Source organism: Quercus lobata, chromosome 10, assembly GCF_001633185.2.
Source record: "Quercus lobata isolate SW786 chromosome 10, ValleyOak3.0 Primary Assembly, whole genome shotgun sequence".
In the NCBI taxonomy this organism is placed as follows: Eukaryota; Viridiplantae; Streptophyta; class Magnoliopsida; order Fagales; family Fagaceae; genus Quercus; species Quercus lobata.
This window is the reverse complement of record NC_044913.1, coordinates 64,703,770-64,722,273: the sequence shown is the minus strand read 5'-3', so window position 1 is coordinate 64,722,273 and position 18,504 is coordinate 64,703,770. Positions and strand designations below refer to the sequence as shown.

General features: G+C 33.9%; 2 protein-coding genes and 1 long non-coding RNA gene across 23 annotated transcripts; 2 read left to right on the top strand and 1 right to left on the bottom strand.

The window, feature by feature from the left end:
- The first annotated feature begins 531 nt into the window (after positions 1–531).
- Positions 532–9,353, top strand: LOC115963890. Its single transcript, XR_004085958.1, has 3 exons — positions 532–776; positions 2,214–2,520; positions 9,277–9,353. It is a non-coding gene; the product is annotated as an uncharacterized LOC115963890 (long non-coding RNA).
- On the top strand, positions 2,682–11,969 carry LOC115963888 (glutamic acid-rich protein-like). 21 transcript variants are annotated; one of them, XR_004085952.1, is made up of 13 exons: positions 2,804–3,445; positions 4,197–4,252; positions 4,626–4,772; positions 5,689–5,967; positions 6,694–6,734; positions 6,927–7,006; positions 7,390–7,480; positions 8,809–8,873; positions 8,970–9,258; positions 9,367–9,574; positions 10,419–10,554; positions 10,754–10,986; positions 11,130–11,969. XR_004085952.1 is itself a non-coding variant. In XM_031083113.1 (4 exons), the coding sequence occupies exons 1-3, from the start codon at positions 2,771–2,773 to the stop codon at positions 4,243–4,245; spliced, it is 522 nt and encodes a 173-aa protein (XP_030938973.1). In that variant the 5' UTR covers positions 2,682–2,770; the 3' UTR covers positions 4,246–4,252; positions 4,626–4,854. The 21 variants fall into 21 exon arrangements, 1 of the variants encoding a protein (XP_030938973.1); XR_004085950.1 differs by having other exon boundaries at positions 6,619–6,734; XR_004085945.1 differs by adding an exon at positions 8,217–8,320 and having other exon boundaries at positions 6,619–7,006; positions 7,422–7,480.
- Positions 11,970–14,767: 2,798 nt separating this feature from the next.
- On the bottom strand, positions 14,768–18,245 carry LOC115965401. The gene is made up of 3 exons (XM_031084611.1): positions 18,098–18,245; positions 16,049–17,115; positions 14,768–15,089 (listed from the first exon to the last, which is right to left on the bottom strand). Exons 2-3 carry the CDS (start codon positions 17,111–17,113, stop codon positions 15,084–15,086), a joined length of 1,071 nt encoding a protein of 356 aa, XP_030940471.1. The 5' UTR covers positions 17,114–17,115; positions 18,098–18,245; the 3' UTR covers positions 14,768–15,083.
- Positions 18,246–18,504: the final 259 nt, after the last annotated feature.

Genomic DNA, 18,504 nt, shown 5'->3' with positions numbered 1-18,504 from the left:
TTTGGCAATGAACATTGCAGTCATCTTGCTTTTTTTTTTTTTTTTTAAGAGCACTCCACACTCGGGCACACTCGGACGCACAAGACTGGGAAAATTGGGCAGTGGAATTTCGGCAATGCCATTGTCGAAATTCAAAGATTTTCTCTCTCCTCTTTCTTCATTCTCTCTCCTACTTTTTGGCTGAATTTCGGCAATGCCATTGCCGAAATTCAGTCTCTCTCCTCAGATTCCCAATTATCTTTGAACAGTTAGTATAACGCAAATAAACTTTGAATTTTACAATATTAACCCAAAAGACTCTATTTCAACAGTTATGCACAACTGTTGAGGTAAGTATTAAAAATAAAGGGGCTCCCTTTCCCAGTGTTTTTTTTCCCTCTAAAATTTCACTTTTAGCACTGTAAAAAGAGTCTAAAAATACTTAAATTGGGAAAAATTTTATCAACGGGTTGATGAATGTAGAAAAAAAAAATAGATATTTTATCAATAATTTTGTAAACGTAGAAAATCAGTAACACCAGGAAGCTACAGCCTACAAGCCAAAGGATTCTCACTTTCTATCTCTCTCTCTAAAATTCTCTCTTATTCTCACACACACGTACAAATGCAAACGTTTTTTCTTTTTTCAGTGGCATTTGTTTCCCTCTCTCTTCCTCTCTCTCTCTCTCTCTCTCTCTCTCACACAGAAAAACCTAATTCCATTTTTCCCGTATGGTAGATCGATTTCCTTCGATTTGGCTATTCGGATGGAAAATTTCTCGAATCTCGAGGCTTCGGTAAGTTATTTTCTATATCTATTTGTGTTTTGTAGTTCTATTTCTTTTTTTCAATGTTTGAGAGTCTCTGTATTTGATTGAGAACGTAAAGCACCTGGAGAATTATGAATTTTGTGGTTTTTGTTTGATTTTTTTCTTGAATAGAGCATTGAATTAGAAATGCTATGCCAAACTTGGTTGTGAGAAGAATAGATGGGTGAAAATTAAGGCTTACATGAAAATTAGGGCTTGAATTGGATGTTAGGGTGATGAGGTAATCAAACATGTTGAAACTAAGATCAAACTTGGTAAAATAAACATTTTTATAGTTTTTCTTTATTTATTTTTAATATTGAGATTGAGGTGCATGATTCTGGATTTAAAAAAATTTATTTATTTTGAATAATTGTTTTAATTTTTGCCTATTATGATGCTCTTACTCAGCTCATTCTAATGATTTTTGGAATTGTACTTTGTTACAAATCAACTTGTTCTTTTAAGTTTCAAATCTATATTGTTGGATTTCTCATTGGTCACATAATATAGATTTAAGATATCGGCATCATGTTCAAGAATAAAGACAAGAAGTTTGTTTAAATCCAGTATCTACGAAGGGGTGCAATTTGACTTGTATAAAAATAAAAAAGATGAGGTGCAGTTTATCCAATATGTCGTCCTTAGAAACTACTAGTTGTATCTATCTGTCAAAATTCAAATGCTTGAATAAGTATAAATTAAAAAATGGCTTGAATGAGTATAAAATTGTTGGTTATGTAGATCTAGTACTCTGGTGAATGTACAAAATTTAAGTTGAAGGCTTTAGAAGTTGATCTTGAAGCTTAAGGATGATGGGTGCTTGAGTTCATCCTCAGTAAATTGAGGTTCTTAGAAGACCCTTTTTCTGTATATCAATTTTTACACTGTTTGCATTTTACTTATTTAGTAGTGAAGGCTCTAATTGTTGCATGGTAACATTATAGTCATATCAAAAAAGAAATTGTTTTTTTTTTTTTTTTTTGGATTAGTGAAGAAAGAAAAGATATTTTGGTTTTAATTTTAGCTTGATCACCATTACATGGGTCAAGGCTTTAGTGTTGGGATTGATGATTTGGCTAATCAATGCCTCTGTAAGGTTGATATAAAGCCATGGTTGTTCTCTAAAAAAAAAAAAAAATGTCTCAGAATTTAGAAGTGGATTCTAGTAAAATTGAGATTTACTGGAACTTAACTAATGCTAAATTTGGTTATGGGCCAGAGCCAATGGAGGGATTTTATTAACTTGGTCTAACTCTCAGCAATTTAGAGATTACCAATCACAAGGTCTTGCTTTCTCACTTATTTTGTATGCTCTATTTAAACTCAGTTCATTAAAATTTTGTAGTTTATTTTTTAAAAAAGGTCTAAACTTTCCTGAGATTCTCTTGTGGGATTTCTTTTTTTGTTGTTTTCCTTTTCCAGTCTGCCCTTACAGTAGAGTCACTCCCAATAACCAAAAATCTTGGTGATGGAGTATACTCTGTTTCAACATGTAAACAAGGTGCACTTGAAGGAGTTGTTATTGCAACTGGAGTACATAAATTATTTGAAAAGGCAGTTCATCTTGTGGAAACTACTACAATCGATGGACATTTTTAGCGGGTAATTTCAATATATTATTTTGGATGAAAGTTTCACTTAGAATCTCAAAGGCTGGTAAAATGTTTAGAGCTGTGATATTTCTAAACAGTTTCATCTTTTTTGCTTGGAGGTAATGGGGTAATGATAGGTAACAATGTGAAAGAGTTTTGCACTACTGTGTGGGTCAGTTTTACAGGGGACCATGAAATTATGTGATCCCCAGTCCTACTAGTGCAAGTAAATTTAAATTAAAATTTCAGGCAGCACAAGGTGTTGATGGTTCTAATATATCTATATATGGTTTTCACCTTTTGAAGGTACCTGCCACGTTGCAAAGATTTTGAAGACTAACTCAGAAAGATAGCAAGAAGTTTGCATTTGGAAAAATAATTAACTTGATGACAACTGATGCCCAGGCACTTCAGGTTTTCTCTCTTACCATTTGCATTATGTGTACATAATTTACTTCATAATTGGTCATTTACAAAACCTAATTCAGTTCAATGCTGAGTAAGTCTATTCATACTACCCAATATCCTCTTCTATTCTCTTATACTCAAAAACTTGAATGCTTTCTCGATTCTGCGTTATCCTTCCTTTCAATACTCGTACGCGTCCCTCAAAAAGCTATTATTGCATGGGAGTCCTGCACTCAACTCTCTCCCGAATGAAATTCAACCCTTCTCTGCCCTTGAAGAGCTGAAGATACAGAACTTTAACGGAATGGAAGCTTTGCCTAATTGGTTGGGCAATCTTTCTTGTCTTCAAAAGCTGTCTCTTTACTACTGCAAAAAGCTGATGTATCTTCCCATTCTACACCTCACCGATTTAAAACATCTGCACATTGCTCGATGTCCCAATTTAGAGAAAAGATGTGTAGAAGAGAGCAGCGCAGAGTGGTTACAGATGCCCCATATTCGAAACATCAAAATCAATGAAAAATACATCAAAGGGAAGGATTCTGAGGACTCTGAAGACTTTGACGACTATGACGACTCTGAGTATGAAGAAGTTGAATATGATGACTCTGAGTATGAAGAATCTGATGACTCTGAAGATGATAGAGACGATTAGTAAGTGTACTTATTCCTGGACTACAAGTATATTCCATTTCCTACTCTTAAATGTCACATCTTAATAGTTTAGGTTAATTATAAAAAAAATATATTTTAGATTAATGTTTCTTGAATTAATTAATAGAAATTTATCTCACCAACCACTCTGATTACTGGAATGTTGCAAAAAATCTTCAACTTTGCACTTCAAAAATGCATGTCGTCCTGGCAATTATCAGAGCCTGCTTTTTGTCCATTTAAGAGAACATACATACTCGTACTTTTTCTCAGCATTTCTTGTAACCTTCACTTCTTGGTGTTAAATTGATTATGTCCATTGATGAAAACATACTCATTCTTTTCAATTTCATGAGCTGGAATTCTAATATAATACATGGACCAGTTCTTGTTTCTAGGGCTTTGTAAAAGATGGAAAATAGATTTTGTTAATTTGGGCTTGGTCATAATTCCTATGTTTATTTGAGTGAATTTATTGTGGGAAAGTGGAGTTGGGTTGCCTAAGAATGAGATTAGACATTGGGTGGGAGAAGGTCTTGCAGATTTAAGTTTTCATGTTTGGGTTGGAAGCTCAGTTTTACTGGTCCATGAAGTTATGTGGTCCCCAGTTCTAGTAGTGGAAGCAAAGCTTAAATTTCTTATAAAGTTTTAGACAGCACTGAAGGCGTTGATGGTTCTAATATATTTATATATCAGTTTTAGCTTTTGAAGGTTTCTAACACATTTAAATTTTTTTGGCTAACTCATGAAGCTTGCAAGAAGATTCCATCTGGGGAAATGATCAAGTTGATGATAACTGATGCTGAGGTACTTGAGGTCTGCTTTCTCTTTACCATTTCAAATGCATGTATATAACTGACTTCTTAATTGGTGCTTTGCGAGATCCAATTCAGTTTATATATATTTGTACAGTGACTGGGTTCTATACCCATTGTGCATATATATATATATATATATATATAAAGTACAATGAGTTTACAATAGTGAACTCACTGCAAAAAACCAGATACAAACAAATCAATGGGAAAAGCTAACAGAATTAAGAAAATTAGACAAAGCAGTACAATGCGTAAAACTCCAAATACAAGACCACTCAAACAAAGTCTTAGTTAGCAAAGACTTCAACAGGTCCACAGTTCTTTCAATGTCCTCAAATGTTCGAGCATTGTGTTCCTTTCAGGTTAACCACATAAGACACGCTGGAACCATATTTCAAACATTTGAAGATTGAATCCCCAACCAATTCCACCATGCAGAAAGGAGAGAGACTACTGTCTTCGGCATCACCCACTGAATCCTAAACAAGGAGAAGACTTCACTTGACAAGGTATGGACAAACTTGCAATGGAGCAATAAATGATCCACGGTTTCCTCATCACACTGACATAGGCAACACCAATTAACTTTAGGCAAGTTCTTCTTAACAAGGTTATCTATTGTAAGAATTCCACCCATTGTGCATATCTACGTAAACAAAATTGTTTGTCTATGTAAAGGTGTGTAGGTCAACTCCAAGTGTTCATATGTCACCAAATCAATATATAGAGTTAGATTGAGTAGTCAGATCACTGAGTTATGGTTTGACACTCTTTGACTTGAAAGTCATTCTGTGCGTCTGGTATTGTTCTGGCTTAACCTGAACAAATGTCCTTTGCTTTCTCTCTTTTAATTGCTGACATGTATATATATTAAACTAATTGCTAGGAGCATGGGATGTTAAAAAACTAACAAAACTAACATGTGGACACTAGGGACAGCATATCTATTGTGTAAATAGAGTACTAATTAAATCTGATAAGTATATCATTCATGCCAATTACCCCCTCTTCACTCTCACTTTTCCTACAACATTTTATAACTTGTTACTTAGCATCTATTCATCTTGATATTTTGATATATATGTAGTTTTCACGTGTTGATGTCATTGTATCAGTGTTGTAAGCCACATGTAGCACTTAACAATTCTTCCAATGTAAAAGCCACCAAAAAATTTCTCATTTATCAGAGGATATTTTTCCCAATGTCAAGGATACTTCACATAGCACCCATTTCGGAGCCTAATTTTCCTTTTGTTACCTAAGCTGTTCCGCCAGCTTTGACACGTATATGTCCTTAGTTGGAGACATTAAATTTGATGATGTTGGAGCCTAATATTCTTTTTGTAACCTGAGCTGTTCGGCCAGTCTGACACCTATTTCTCCTTAGTTGGAGGCATTAAATTTTGATGATGTTGGCATTTCCAGAGGAGCTGTGGTAACTTCTCATCGTCTCAAGAACTGAAATTCTAGAACAAGAACTGCTACTACTTATCTGCAATGATGGAGGAGCTCCCCTTCTGTGGAAAGCTAGATGGAAGTATCCTAGAATCGTTGTTGAAGCTGGATGTTTTGTTTCTTACTTGTCGCTTTGCAAGGGATATGGAATCAACAAGAGTGGTCATTGGTAGAAGATTGTGCATAGTCCAAGAATCACAATGGAGGGAATTTAAAATTGATTCCAATGAAATTGTTTCATAGAAATTTGTGAGTTCTCTTATTCTCGTCTTTATTTCTTTTAATTTCTCTCTTCCAAGAAAACCTATTATGAATCCTTTTCTTTTGGTTCTAACATTTAAGTTCACATACTCTTTACTAAATTTGTTGTTCTTATACTATTTACATATTTTGGTTATTCTTCAGTTAGCAGTCATGTACTTCAACACAGAATGGTCCAAAATTTTCCCTGTTCCAAATATCCAGATTAACTTTTGATTCCTATTCTATGCTAAAAATAATCTAAAATTGGTATTTTTCTCAAATGTCCTTTTCTCCAACATTTCAATTTGGAATAAAGTAGTTTTTTTTTTTTTTTTCCCACTTACCATATTTCTTATTCACTTATTTTATAGCGAGAACCCTTCAATTTTAGTTTCAAATTTGTATTGCCATTTAGAGCAACATGTTTTACTGCATAGCATATGTTGACTTTCAAATTTTTGACTTGTCAATTTTCTAATAATTAGGGCTTGTTATTTGTACAATGTTTAAAAAGATAAGATCGCCTTCACGGTTAGGTGTATCTGAATCTTAAGAGAAAAAATGTTGAATTTATGACTATGATTTCTATAAGCCATAGTTAGCAGCACTTGACAATTCTTTTGATGTAATTGCCATTAGTCATTTCTTTTTTATCAGCGAATACTTTTCCAATGTCAAGGATGCTTTATGATTATTTGGGGCTGGGGTAACTTTTTATCTCTTCAAGAACAGAAGTTCAGGAGCAGGAGTGCTACTACTTACCAGTAAAGCAGGTGGCACACTAACTTTCCATGGAAAGCTAAATGAAGAACTGAAGCTTGAATTGGTTCCAAATTTCCGATCTAATTGTTTCATTGAAATTTATGAGTTGGCACATTCTCTCACTACAAACAGCTTGATTTTTTTCAACATATTTTTATCCACAGTTACTAAAAATTGTTGATAGAAGCTTTAATTTTCTACAGTTATGCACAACCGTGGAGGCGTGGAGTAAATTTGAAGAAATTAGCATACATATTCCAACAGTTATGCACAACTGTTTGAGGTAAGTGTTAAAAATAAAGGGGCTCCCTTTCCTAGTGTTTTCTTTCCCTCTAAAATTTCACTTTCATCACTGCAAAAAGAGTCTAAAAAATACTTAAATTGGGAAAAATTTTATCAACGGGTTGATGAATGTAGAAAAAATAATTAAATATTTTATCAACAGTTTTGTAAACGTAGAAAATCAGTAACACCAGGAAGCTACAAGCCAAAGGTTTCTCACTTTCTATCTCTCTCTCTAAAATTCTTTCTCTAATTCTCACTCACACACATACAAATGCAAAGGTTTTTCTTTTTTTCTTTTTTCACAGTGGCATTTGTTTCTCTCTCTCTCTCTCTCTCTCTCTCTCTCTCTCTCTAACGCATTCCTCTCTCTCTTTCTGTCAGAAAAACCTAATTCCATTTTTCCCGTTTGGTAGATCGATTTCCTTTGATTACGGCTGTTCGGATGGAAAATTTCTCGAATTTTGAGGCTTCAGTAAGTGATTATATCTATTTGTGTTTTGTAGTTCTATTTCTTTTTTTCAATGTCTGAGAATCTTCGTATTTGATTGAGAACCTAAAGCACTTGGAGAATTTTGAATTTTTGGATTTTTGTTTGAATTTTTTCTTGAATAGAGCATTGAATTCGAAATGCTATGCCAAACTTGATTGTGAGAAGAATAGATTGGTGAAAATTAGGACTTAAGTTGGATGTTATGGTGATGAGGTAATCAAACTTGTTGAAACTAAGATCAAACTTGGTAAAATCACCATTTTAATAGTTTCTCTTTATTTATTTTTAATACTGAGATTGAGGTGCATGATTCTGAATTTAACAATTTTTATTTATTTATTTTGAATGATTGTTTTAATTTTAGCCTATCATGATGCTCTTACACAACTCATTCTAATGATTTTTGGAAATGTACTTTGTTACAAATCAACTTGTTCTTTAAGTTTCAAATCTTTGTTGTTGGATTTCTCATTGGTCACATAATATAAGATTTAAGATATTGGCATCATGTCCAAGAAAAAAGACAAGAAGTTTCTTTAAATCCAATATTTAAGAAGAGGTGCAATTTGAACTGTATAAAAATAAAAAAGATGAGGTGCAATTTGTCCAGTATGTCATCCTTAGAAACTACTAGTTGTATATATCTGTCAAAATTCAAATGCTTGAATAAGTATAAATATGAAATGGCTTGAATGAGTATAAAATTGCTGGTATGTAGATCTGGAACTTTGGTGAATGTACAAAATTCAAGTTGAAGGCTTTAGAAGTTGATCTTGAAGCTTAAGGATGATGGGTGCTTGAGTTCATCCTTAGTAAATTGAGGTTCTTATAAGACCCTTTTTCTGTATATCACTGTCTGCAATTTGCTTATTTAGTAGTGAAGGCTCTAATTGTTGCATGGTAACATTATAGTCATATCAGAAAAGAAAGGTTTTTTTTTTTTTTTTTTTTGGATTAGCGAAGAAAGAAAATATTTTGGTTTTAATTTTAGCTTGATCACCATTACATGGATGGGTCAAGGCCTTAGTGTTGGAATTGTTCATTTGGCTAATCAATGCCTCTGTAATGTTGATATAAAACCATGGTTGTTCTCTAAAAAAAAAAATGTCTCATAATTTAGAAGTGGATTCTAGTAAAATTGAGATTTACTAACTTAAATAATGCCAAATTTGGTTATGGGCCAGAGCCAGTGGAGGGATTTTATTAACTCGGTCTTACTCTCAGCAATTTAGAGATTCCCAATCACATGGTCATGCTTTCTCACTTATTTTGTATACTTAGTTTAAACTCAATTCATTAAAATTTTGTAGAAGCCATGAAGTTTGCAAATGATTGGAAATCAAGATTGAAAAAGAAGAGAGACGATCCTTCAGAGGTCCTGGCATTTTTGCAATTTTTTATTTTTTAAAAAGGTCTTAACTTTCCTGAGATTCTCCTGTGGGATTTTTTTTTTATTGTTTTCCTTTTCCAGTCTGCCCTTACAGGAGAGTCACTCCCAGTAACCAAAAATCTTGGTGATGGAGTATACTCTGTTTCAACATGTAAACAAGGTGCAATTGAAGGAGTTGTTATTGCAACTAGAGTACATACCTTATTTGGAAAGGCAGTTCATCTTGTGGAAACTACTACAATCATTGGACATTTTCAGCAGATAATTTCAGTATATTATTTTGGATGAAATCTTCACTTAGAATCTCAAAGGCTGGAAAAATGTTTAGAGCTGTAATATTTCTAAACAGTTTCATCTTTTCTACTTGGAGGTAATGGGGCAATGATAGGTAACAATGTGAAAGAGTTTTGCACTTGTTTTGTGAGAATCTGTCAATGTTTGGGTATTTAATGAGTTACCATTTGCCTTGATCATTCAGGTCGTAACTAGAATAGGAAACTTCTGTATTTGCTCGATTGCCAATGGGCTGGTAATAGAAATCATTGTCATATATGGGATTCATCATGGGTAATCATGTTGGGATAGATAAGCTTCTTGTTTTACTCATCGGTGGCATCCCCATTTCTATGCCAACAATTCTTTCTGTTACAAGCTAACTGTGGACAAGTCACAAGAATATGATAGAGGTGGTATTTCCAATCCTTTTATTATTATTATTTCCTTGACTGACATGACCTTAAATTATGTAAGTAGGTTGCTTATGGGAAATTGCTTAGGTCATCAATATTGATAACTTTCATGTTGCACTCTTAAGGCTATGCTCCATATCCGCAGTTCCCTTGTTTAAAGATTTCATAGAAATGTACAATATCCTATGAGAAAGATGTTTATGAGCTAAACGGTTCCGAGTGGGCCCTTAATGTATAAACAATATCTCATCTAAAATCCTTCTCAATTGTTGGCTATGTTACTAGATAAAACATTTTGTAGTTTGTGTCATAATGGTTATTAAAGTGATTTCCTGTCAATTTTTTGTGTCAAACTTGTATCTCTATGTACTGCAACATATTCTATTGCATAGCATATGTAAACCTTCAAATTTTGGTTTCAAATAGTTCCCTCAAATTTTTTGGATTTATTTTACCTAGGAATTCTGGTCTACTTGTTACTATTGCATTGTCTTCACTATAATGTTTTGACTTGTCAGTTTTGAAATAATAATGGCTCTTATTGAATATTAAGAAATAGCATTTTGTATATGCTTTGGTCATAGTCTGATTTCATTTTAAAAATGAAAAGCTAGAACCATATGCTTTCTCAGTCTCTCTATAAATCCACCATCTAGCTATCACATCTGTTGCATATGTTTATCTGAGGACTCAATATGCTTGCTAATTGCAGCCAGGAAACAGCTATAAAGTTCATATATATGCTCATGTGCACAAATGCATGTATTCCAGAACCATGCAAGAATCCCATAAGCCAATTCTTGAGCATCATTCATCTCTCTTACATGTCTCTCTGTTATAGGAGATAAAAGGAGCAACAAAACCAACATATATTTGAAGGCATAAATACACTATGAAAATGGCTCTACTTGACTGCATTCAAAGAAGTGGTGACAACACTAAAAGTCCTACCAGCCCCTCTTTGAAGCTTCTCCAAGGTAATTCCACCCATGCCATCAGGGCCGTGTAAGCATCCTACATAAAGTTGTGTCTTGGTCCTGGTGGTAGAGAGGTTTCTGGTACATACTCAGACCATTACTTTTAAACCATATATAGCATTTTCAGCTTGGTATATTTGTTATAGTCTTCATTTAATCTTGAATGAAAATTCCATGACTTGAACACACCTTTTATAAGGTTCAAAGTGGTTGCCTACCTCCTCATCTCCTACATTTGCAGAGGATCTTGACCCAGAAGGAACAAGTTTATCATTACAAGAAATCAGTTCCCACCAAATTGAAGAAGGCCAAGAATTTGACATGCTCTCAGCTTGAAGAAACATAATCAGGATTTTAGCACCACACCTTCTTGGGTTGTTAGGTTTGATGATGATGAAGATGAAGAAGATGCTGAATTCTTTGGAGCCCCAGGTTATATTTTTTACACCCTTATTTTGCTCAACACATTTGTTCCCCTTTGTCTTTCTTTATTCATTTACTGCTTTTGTGAGGTAAAATGGAAACACTCCAACATGGTTCCTAATTCTTAATGCCCCTTATCATTTGATTTTCAGCATCTGAATCAAAGCTGGCTCCTGAGGGGTACAAGGAAACCACTAGACATAATCCAAGAGCAATGCATAAGAATTTTGGGAAGCATGTTTGGAAAGCACTGTCAATCTTACTATTAAAAAGAAAAATAGATGCCTACAAATCTTAAAAGGACATTAACTGAAAATTTGGCATCAGCTTTTGCTGCGATATCAGAAATTCAGAGTGCTTTCCACAAACCTATTTTGTCTCTGTTGCTACTGAAAGAGGAAAGCAAGATAATAAGGGTGAGCAAATATGGGTAAGGTTGTTTCAGTGAAGGAGTATCTAATGCATAAGCTTGAGCCCAGGCAAGATGTGCTTTCTCCAGTGATATCCAAGGCTATGAATCCAAAGAGAACTCCTGGTGATATGGATGTGGTATGAGAGACGCTGCGACTTTGCTCCAACATGAGGAATTGTCCAAATACACAGCTATGGGTTCAATTAGAAATACAAGATCGCCCATGCCAATTTCCACCCATGTGCATTCAGCTAAAGACTCACCATCACACACTCAGATCTCAGCCAATGCTCATAAAAAAAAATTTGTGTCAATTTTGATCCTAAATGTATATGGAGACGTGTTAATGAGCTTCAATTAGTGTTTGACTTCATGTATCGATACTAAAAACCATCACCATCTGACATGCATGATCTGATACTAATTATTCTATTGAAGTTCCTTTGTACAGTCTATGGCAACCATGGGTCAAATTTATATCGATATTTAGTTATCTGAACAAGGCCCTGACCATGTTATGGATTCCGTGTGCTATGGTGTAATTTCTCTTTTTGGTATTATAATTCATATCTCATGGATATTTCTTGTCTGCTTTTGCAGCCTATAAGTTGAAAAAAGTCCAAACTGATGCATCGAATGTGAATATCTCCCTTTATAATATAGGTCAAAGACTTGATTTAATGCATTGATAGTACTAAAATACTAAGTCAATTAACTGCCATTGTGGATTTGTTATTTTTTTAAGTGTTACTGTTATCAATCTCATTATAGCCAATCTTAGTTGGTTTAGCTTGTAACTCGGGTAATGGCCTAAGAGTGGTAAGATGATGATGGTTGTATTATGTAAACAGGTTTATGAGGCAAGGCAAGTGATCAAACCCTAACAATAGCTGGGCCTAGCACTAGACCTGCAATGAATTATTTGGATCTCAAACCAATCTTACTGGGTACCATTCATTTCATGATGAAATGATTATGTAGAATTGGCTATGTTTGCCTTCAGCATATTTGTTGCTTATGTCATCTTTATTTAATTTTATTTATTCCTTTTTCCTATGTCCTTTTGTTTTTATCTTTAATTATTATTATTTTTAATTTTCTGGCTAAACATGCTCACCTGGTTCTGGTTTCTCAAAAAAGTATTGAATTTCATTCATGTAGTGAAATGTTAAAAACTGATTTCTCTTTTGAATAGTACTTATGATTGTATCATTAGAATATGAATGAAGCTGCCTTTGGCATTTGTTGAATTTTAAATAAAATATCTAAGAATAAGATAATATGAGAATGAATGAACTAAAATAAATATTAGTTATTTTGTGTCATACCATCAAATTTGATACAGGTTGCCTTCAGCATATTTGTTGCTTATGTCATCTTTATTTAATTTTATTTATTACTTTTTCCTATGTCCTTTTTTTTTAATCTTTTTTTTATTATTATTTTTAATTTTCTAGCTAAACATGCTCACCTGGTTATGGTTTCTCAAAAAAGTATTGAATTTCATTCATGTAGTGAAATGTTAAAAACTGATTTTTCTTTTGAATAGTACTCATGATTGTAGCATTAGAATATGAATGAAACTGTCTTTGGTATTTGTTGAATTTTAAATAAAATATCTAAGAATAAGATAATATGAGAATGAATGAACTAAAATAAATATAAGTTATTTTGTGTCATACCATCAAATTTGATACAACACATTTGTTTTTACCCTAATGTGAAAAAAAAAAAAAAAAAAAAAAAAAAAAAAAAAAAAAAAAAAAGAGAGACAAAACAATTGATATACAAACACATATTTCATGAATACAAATGTATAAACACATATTAGTTATTTTTATTTCCTACCATAATCCAGGTTCAAGGGATGACAGATGTATAAACACATATTTCATGATTACATGCCTTCTTTCCTTTCTTTTTATTTTTTTGTTTTTTGGGCAGAGAGGGTGGGAAGATTCTTTACCTTTATGCTATATTGTTGTAAGATCCACTACACATTTCCTTCATTTTTCAAACAATTTAAATTGTGTAAAAGAGATTATTTTGGGGAAAAAAAAAATCTTACCAAGTGCATTAAACTCCTACTTTGGCGAGATCATGGTAAACAACTTTTATCTCCAATTTATTGTTAAGCACACTAAGGGTCAGTTTGATTATGGGTGAAATTATAGAGGGGGAGAAAAAAGGGGAGAGGAGGGTGTTAGGTTGGGGGGAGAAATATGGGTGGAGGAGTTTTAGAGAAAATGGGAAAGGAGAGAGTTTGGTTAGGGAGGGGAGAAAATGGGGGTGGAGCATTCTCCTGCGGCCCACCATTTAAAAGGAAAAAGTTTTCTCCCTAATTATAAAAAAATAAATAAAAAAAATAAAAAATAAAAAAACTGGAGAGAAAAGTGGGGAGAGAGTGGGTTTGATGTGAATTACCCATCTACCCTCCCTTTTAGGTATTAATATTGCTTCTTCTTTTTTGGAAATTTTACCACTAATTCTGCCTCTTTCTCCTTCTTCTTCTCCTTTTTCTAAGTATAGTCACACATTGGTTGGCTCTTTTTCTTTCTTTTCTTTTTTTTTTTTTATATGAAACTCAACATTTTTTTTATTATTAGCTATTTTTTTGGCTAGATGTTTTATTAATTGTGTTATTTTGTAGTAATTAAAAAAATTATTTTTCATGTACTAGGGGCATAAAAGTAAATTAAATAAACTACATTTTCTTTCCTCTCACTTTTCTACTCAACCAAGCAAAAGAGTTTTCAATCTCTATATTTTTCTACTCCCTCGAACCAAACAAACAGAGAATGATATAAGACGAGTGGAAAATAGCAAAGAAAATGGGTGAGAAGGGTGTTTGGTTGGGAGGGGAAGGAGAGAAAAATGATGGGTAGTTGAACAAATAGCCCGAATAAAGAATACTACTTTTCTAAAACAAGTATGAACAAGTTTGCCAAGCCACTTTGACTACTAGCACCAAAACACTCCCAACATGACACTCTCAAACTAAGAATTATAGGCCTTTCTTCAACCATCTGTTTGCTCTAATAACAATGGGGTAACAAGTAGTAAAGGTACTGGATGATCAATAACACGAAAATTGATGGTTGAAGAATACTCAATCACTCAAAGAAGTTCACTTACAATATATATATACGTGATAATTCGATAGTTGAGAATGGGGGGATTTGAAACTTAGACGTATTTGTTAGAAACGGAGGTGTTAGCCAAGATATAAGGCTCTTGGCCTATCACGTAAATTTAATACACCATGGCCTCATCCCTCTCATACACAGGACTGCGACCCACAATTGCATCAATATTTCTGCATATAAAGATTAAGCAAAAGAAAAGCAAATATGTTTGAAAAGAAATGAAGCACTCTAGTATCATCTTATGGGAAGTCGATTCATTAATATCAACAATATCACAAGTGAAAAGACAACAATTTCATCTCCTGCTCAAACATCTCAACAATAGAGTGGGCATGCAAGCTAAAGAGCGCCAGACCTCATATCCATCAGAATAATACATTCATAAACACACATATATAAAACTACTAAACTTCACCTTGCAAGAGATGTACAGCACTGCTATATGTAAAAACCACAAGTTCAAGTGCCTATTTATCTATTATTCTAATAGACCACTACTGATAAACATACCACAGCTACAAATATGACCACTCCTGCCAATGTCGCCTCTATTCCTGCACACAAGAAGTAAAAAACTTATGAGCGTCGCAGCTTTGCAGGCACAAGAAAATGCAACATATAAGTATTTTCATTGGTCTGTTATGAACATTAAGAAACAATAATCTAAGGGAAAATATTTTGGTTTCTTTTTCACTATCCTTTCCTTACCTCTCCCTAGGTGCAACCAAATAAGTGTAAACTCTAATCTAATGGGGTGCATGCTCCAAATGTTAATCTTGAAGGTTGGGAAAATTAGGCAGGGATGTTATGAATCCAATTCATATGGGTGAATTTGAGACAGATGCGCCAGGTGAATGGCATTCTAAGGTAGAGTTGCTATTGTCATCATAACTAAATCCCTGATGCACATCCTTTTGAAGCTATTTAACTATTACATGAAAATATAGATTTATGGGTTTGTCATGTATTTGTCACTAGGAAATTGTCAATGCACACACTTGTATACATATGCATCGAAATATTCCTTCATTTGTTCCATTAAAATGATGGTAACAAGGCACCACTTATTTTTCTTCTGACATGCACAAAAGACACAATGTTTATAGGACAGCATTGTGAATATCTTTGCGTCTAATGCTTAATGGCAGTCCCACAAGGCCACAGCTTAATTCTTGTGCAAGCATAAGAACGTTAAAATGACTTATCAATCTAGTTGGCAAAAGAACATTAAAATGGCCTATCAATCTATTTGGCGTGCTACTGTTGGATGGTATTAACTTAGGTCATTGCACACTTGTAACCATGGACACCAAGTAAATCAACCATTTTCTTAACTAATACATGGAAAGAAGAGGCCTATATTGTCAGAAGAAGGCATCAAAAGAGAAGAGGGAACTGTTTAGATGATGCATGTAAAAACATGTATACCCTTTCATACTCAAAAAAAAATTGCATAAGACATCAATAGATGTATCTATATGCCTCTTAGTAGAGAGCTACAGGCCTAACTTACCTCGTCGTCATCATCATCATCATCACCACCATCTTCTTTGTTCTTCTTGATACGGGTAGTACCACCCTCCTTGGTGATGGGCAGCTTCATTGGTCCAAAGGGTGTATCCACATTAATATTTCCTTTCATGCTGTAACCAGTGCCTTTTCCTCTAATCATGTCCCAAAGTGCAGAGCCAAAGTCCTTAGGCCTGAAGGTGATGGGAATATCAATATAAGTGATTCCATTTTTCACAAGATTTGCAGATTTTTGGAGGTCTACAGATCCAATGCTCTCATCACACAGCCAAACCTCATAGTCTAGGTCATTAAGCCCCAAGTCAAAATCATTCTTATTTTCCAGTTTCAAGTGAAGTACTGCAACAGTTTCTTCAAAGGAGAATCTGTCAAACTTTATTTTCTCAATATCAATATCAGGCTTGTAAGGTATAGGGATCTCTCCAGTTTTCTCAAGTGGTAGAGTTATTCTTCCAAAAACAGGCACATCCACAATGAGATCAACCTTGATCCTATATGGAATGATGCTTCCGGGCTTAATTTCAGAATATGTGTTTTTTATGTCATCATAAATCAGAGTAACTGGTATTTTGACAGTCTCCTCACCATGTGCTTTGATCGTTCCAGCATCTGGGATCAACCCTGAAATAAGTTTCCTTCCATCACTCTCAATCAAGTAGTTTATGTCAATCAGAGGGATAGGAACCGGATTTGGGTTCTTTATGAGAATTTCAATGACAAACTCCGCTTTTTCAAGATTGATAGAATTGACGTGAAGCCCTGTCACATCTGCAGTTGGCTTCCCAAATCCAATAGCTCCTTCAATCTTCTCGCCAATGTCATGAATGAAATCCTTCACCTTTTCAAGAAAACCACCTTTCCCTTCCTCTTTATCATCCTCCTTGTGCTCCTTGTCCTTAACATCCCTTTCAGCAACTTCGGGTTTGTCATCGTCCTTGTGCTCCTTGTCCTTAACATCCCTTTCAGCAACTTCGGGTTTGTCATCGTCCTTGTGCTCCTTGTCCTTAGCATCCCTTTCAACAACTTCAGGCTTATCGTAGGATGCCATGCCTTCATAGAAATACAATTCCAAGGTTAAAAGAATTAGTTATTAAGATTAACCAGGATACAAGAAGTAACAAGTAAAGTAGAGAAAATGGGCAAGAACTAACAAATGAAATAAAGGCCACTGCACTTGAACTAGCAACCATAGAATTAAATTCTGTAATCAACTTGCTAATCACATGCAATGCATAACGAAAGTTTTTAGATGACTAGAGTATGTATAAGAACACAGATGATTTTATCTATGGTTAATGCATGATATATGGACTCAACGTTCATTGTCACTTAGAGGAAGGACCATCTGAACTGATACCATGATAAATTAGCGATAGTCCCAAAAGTTTAAGTGGTTAGAAAATCGTGACAATTTAACCATAATTCTAACAGAATCATTACTCGGTTTATAATTTTTTTTTTTAAACCATATTAACTGCTAAAAATATAATCAATCTGGACCATCCAAGTTGTTATACAAATAATTGTCAAACCCTTTCAATACCAGATCTTGACTTATTATTGTAAAAGCAAATGCAGATCAAAACAATGAAACAGATAACAGAGGTTTGATCTAATTTGTCAGAAAGTTAACATGTTGGTAGCAATCAATTCAACTTTCAGAGCAACACTCAAAATAAAAAGGTATTTATTAAGCAGAACGAAGTATTATAATATCTATCATATAAATGTCGGAAATTTAATCATACATTCATATTAGATAGAATAAGTAGATCTAAAAGTAGGATCTAGATTAGATCTGCATCAAATTCCATATGATCAGAGATTGAAATGAAGCAACAAGTTGAAAAAAGTTACAGATCACATAATTTATTTTAGAAAAAGCGAAAAATAATCGACAATAAACGAAAATGAAGGAGTGATCAAAGTAAAAAGAAAAAAAAAAAAAAGATCTATGATAAAACGAAACCGATCACAGCAATATAGAATTGATTGTAAATAAAGTAAAATAGAGAGAGAGGAAAATATATACCTGGGAATTGAAATCCAAAGGAATATTTGGAAATGGAAGAAATAAAAAGGCAAAAACAAATGGGTTTTTTGAGGTTTCGAAGAAAAGCAGAGGAATCAGAAAACAGAGAGGCAAGTTACATATGCATGTAAGTGTCTGTTTGAGAGTCACTGACACCCTATTTATGGGACCGACTGGCTAAGCCTTAAGCCTTAAGCCTATTCAAATTTGGGACACGTGGCAATCCAACTTAGCTTTGCCGGAGACCTGTCTGGTCTGGTATTCATTTTATGGGCCCTACCTTTTATTTTAAAACATTATGATTATGATTACGCGGCCTGTCCGTGTTCTTCCATTTTTTTTTTTTTTTTTTTTTTTTTGTGGTCTGTCCGTGTTTACAACTGTGATCGATGCTAACTCAATGATAT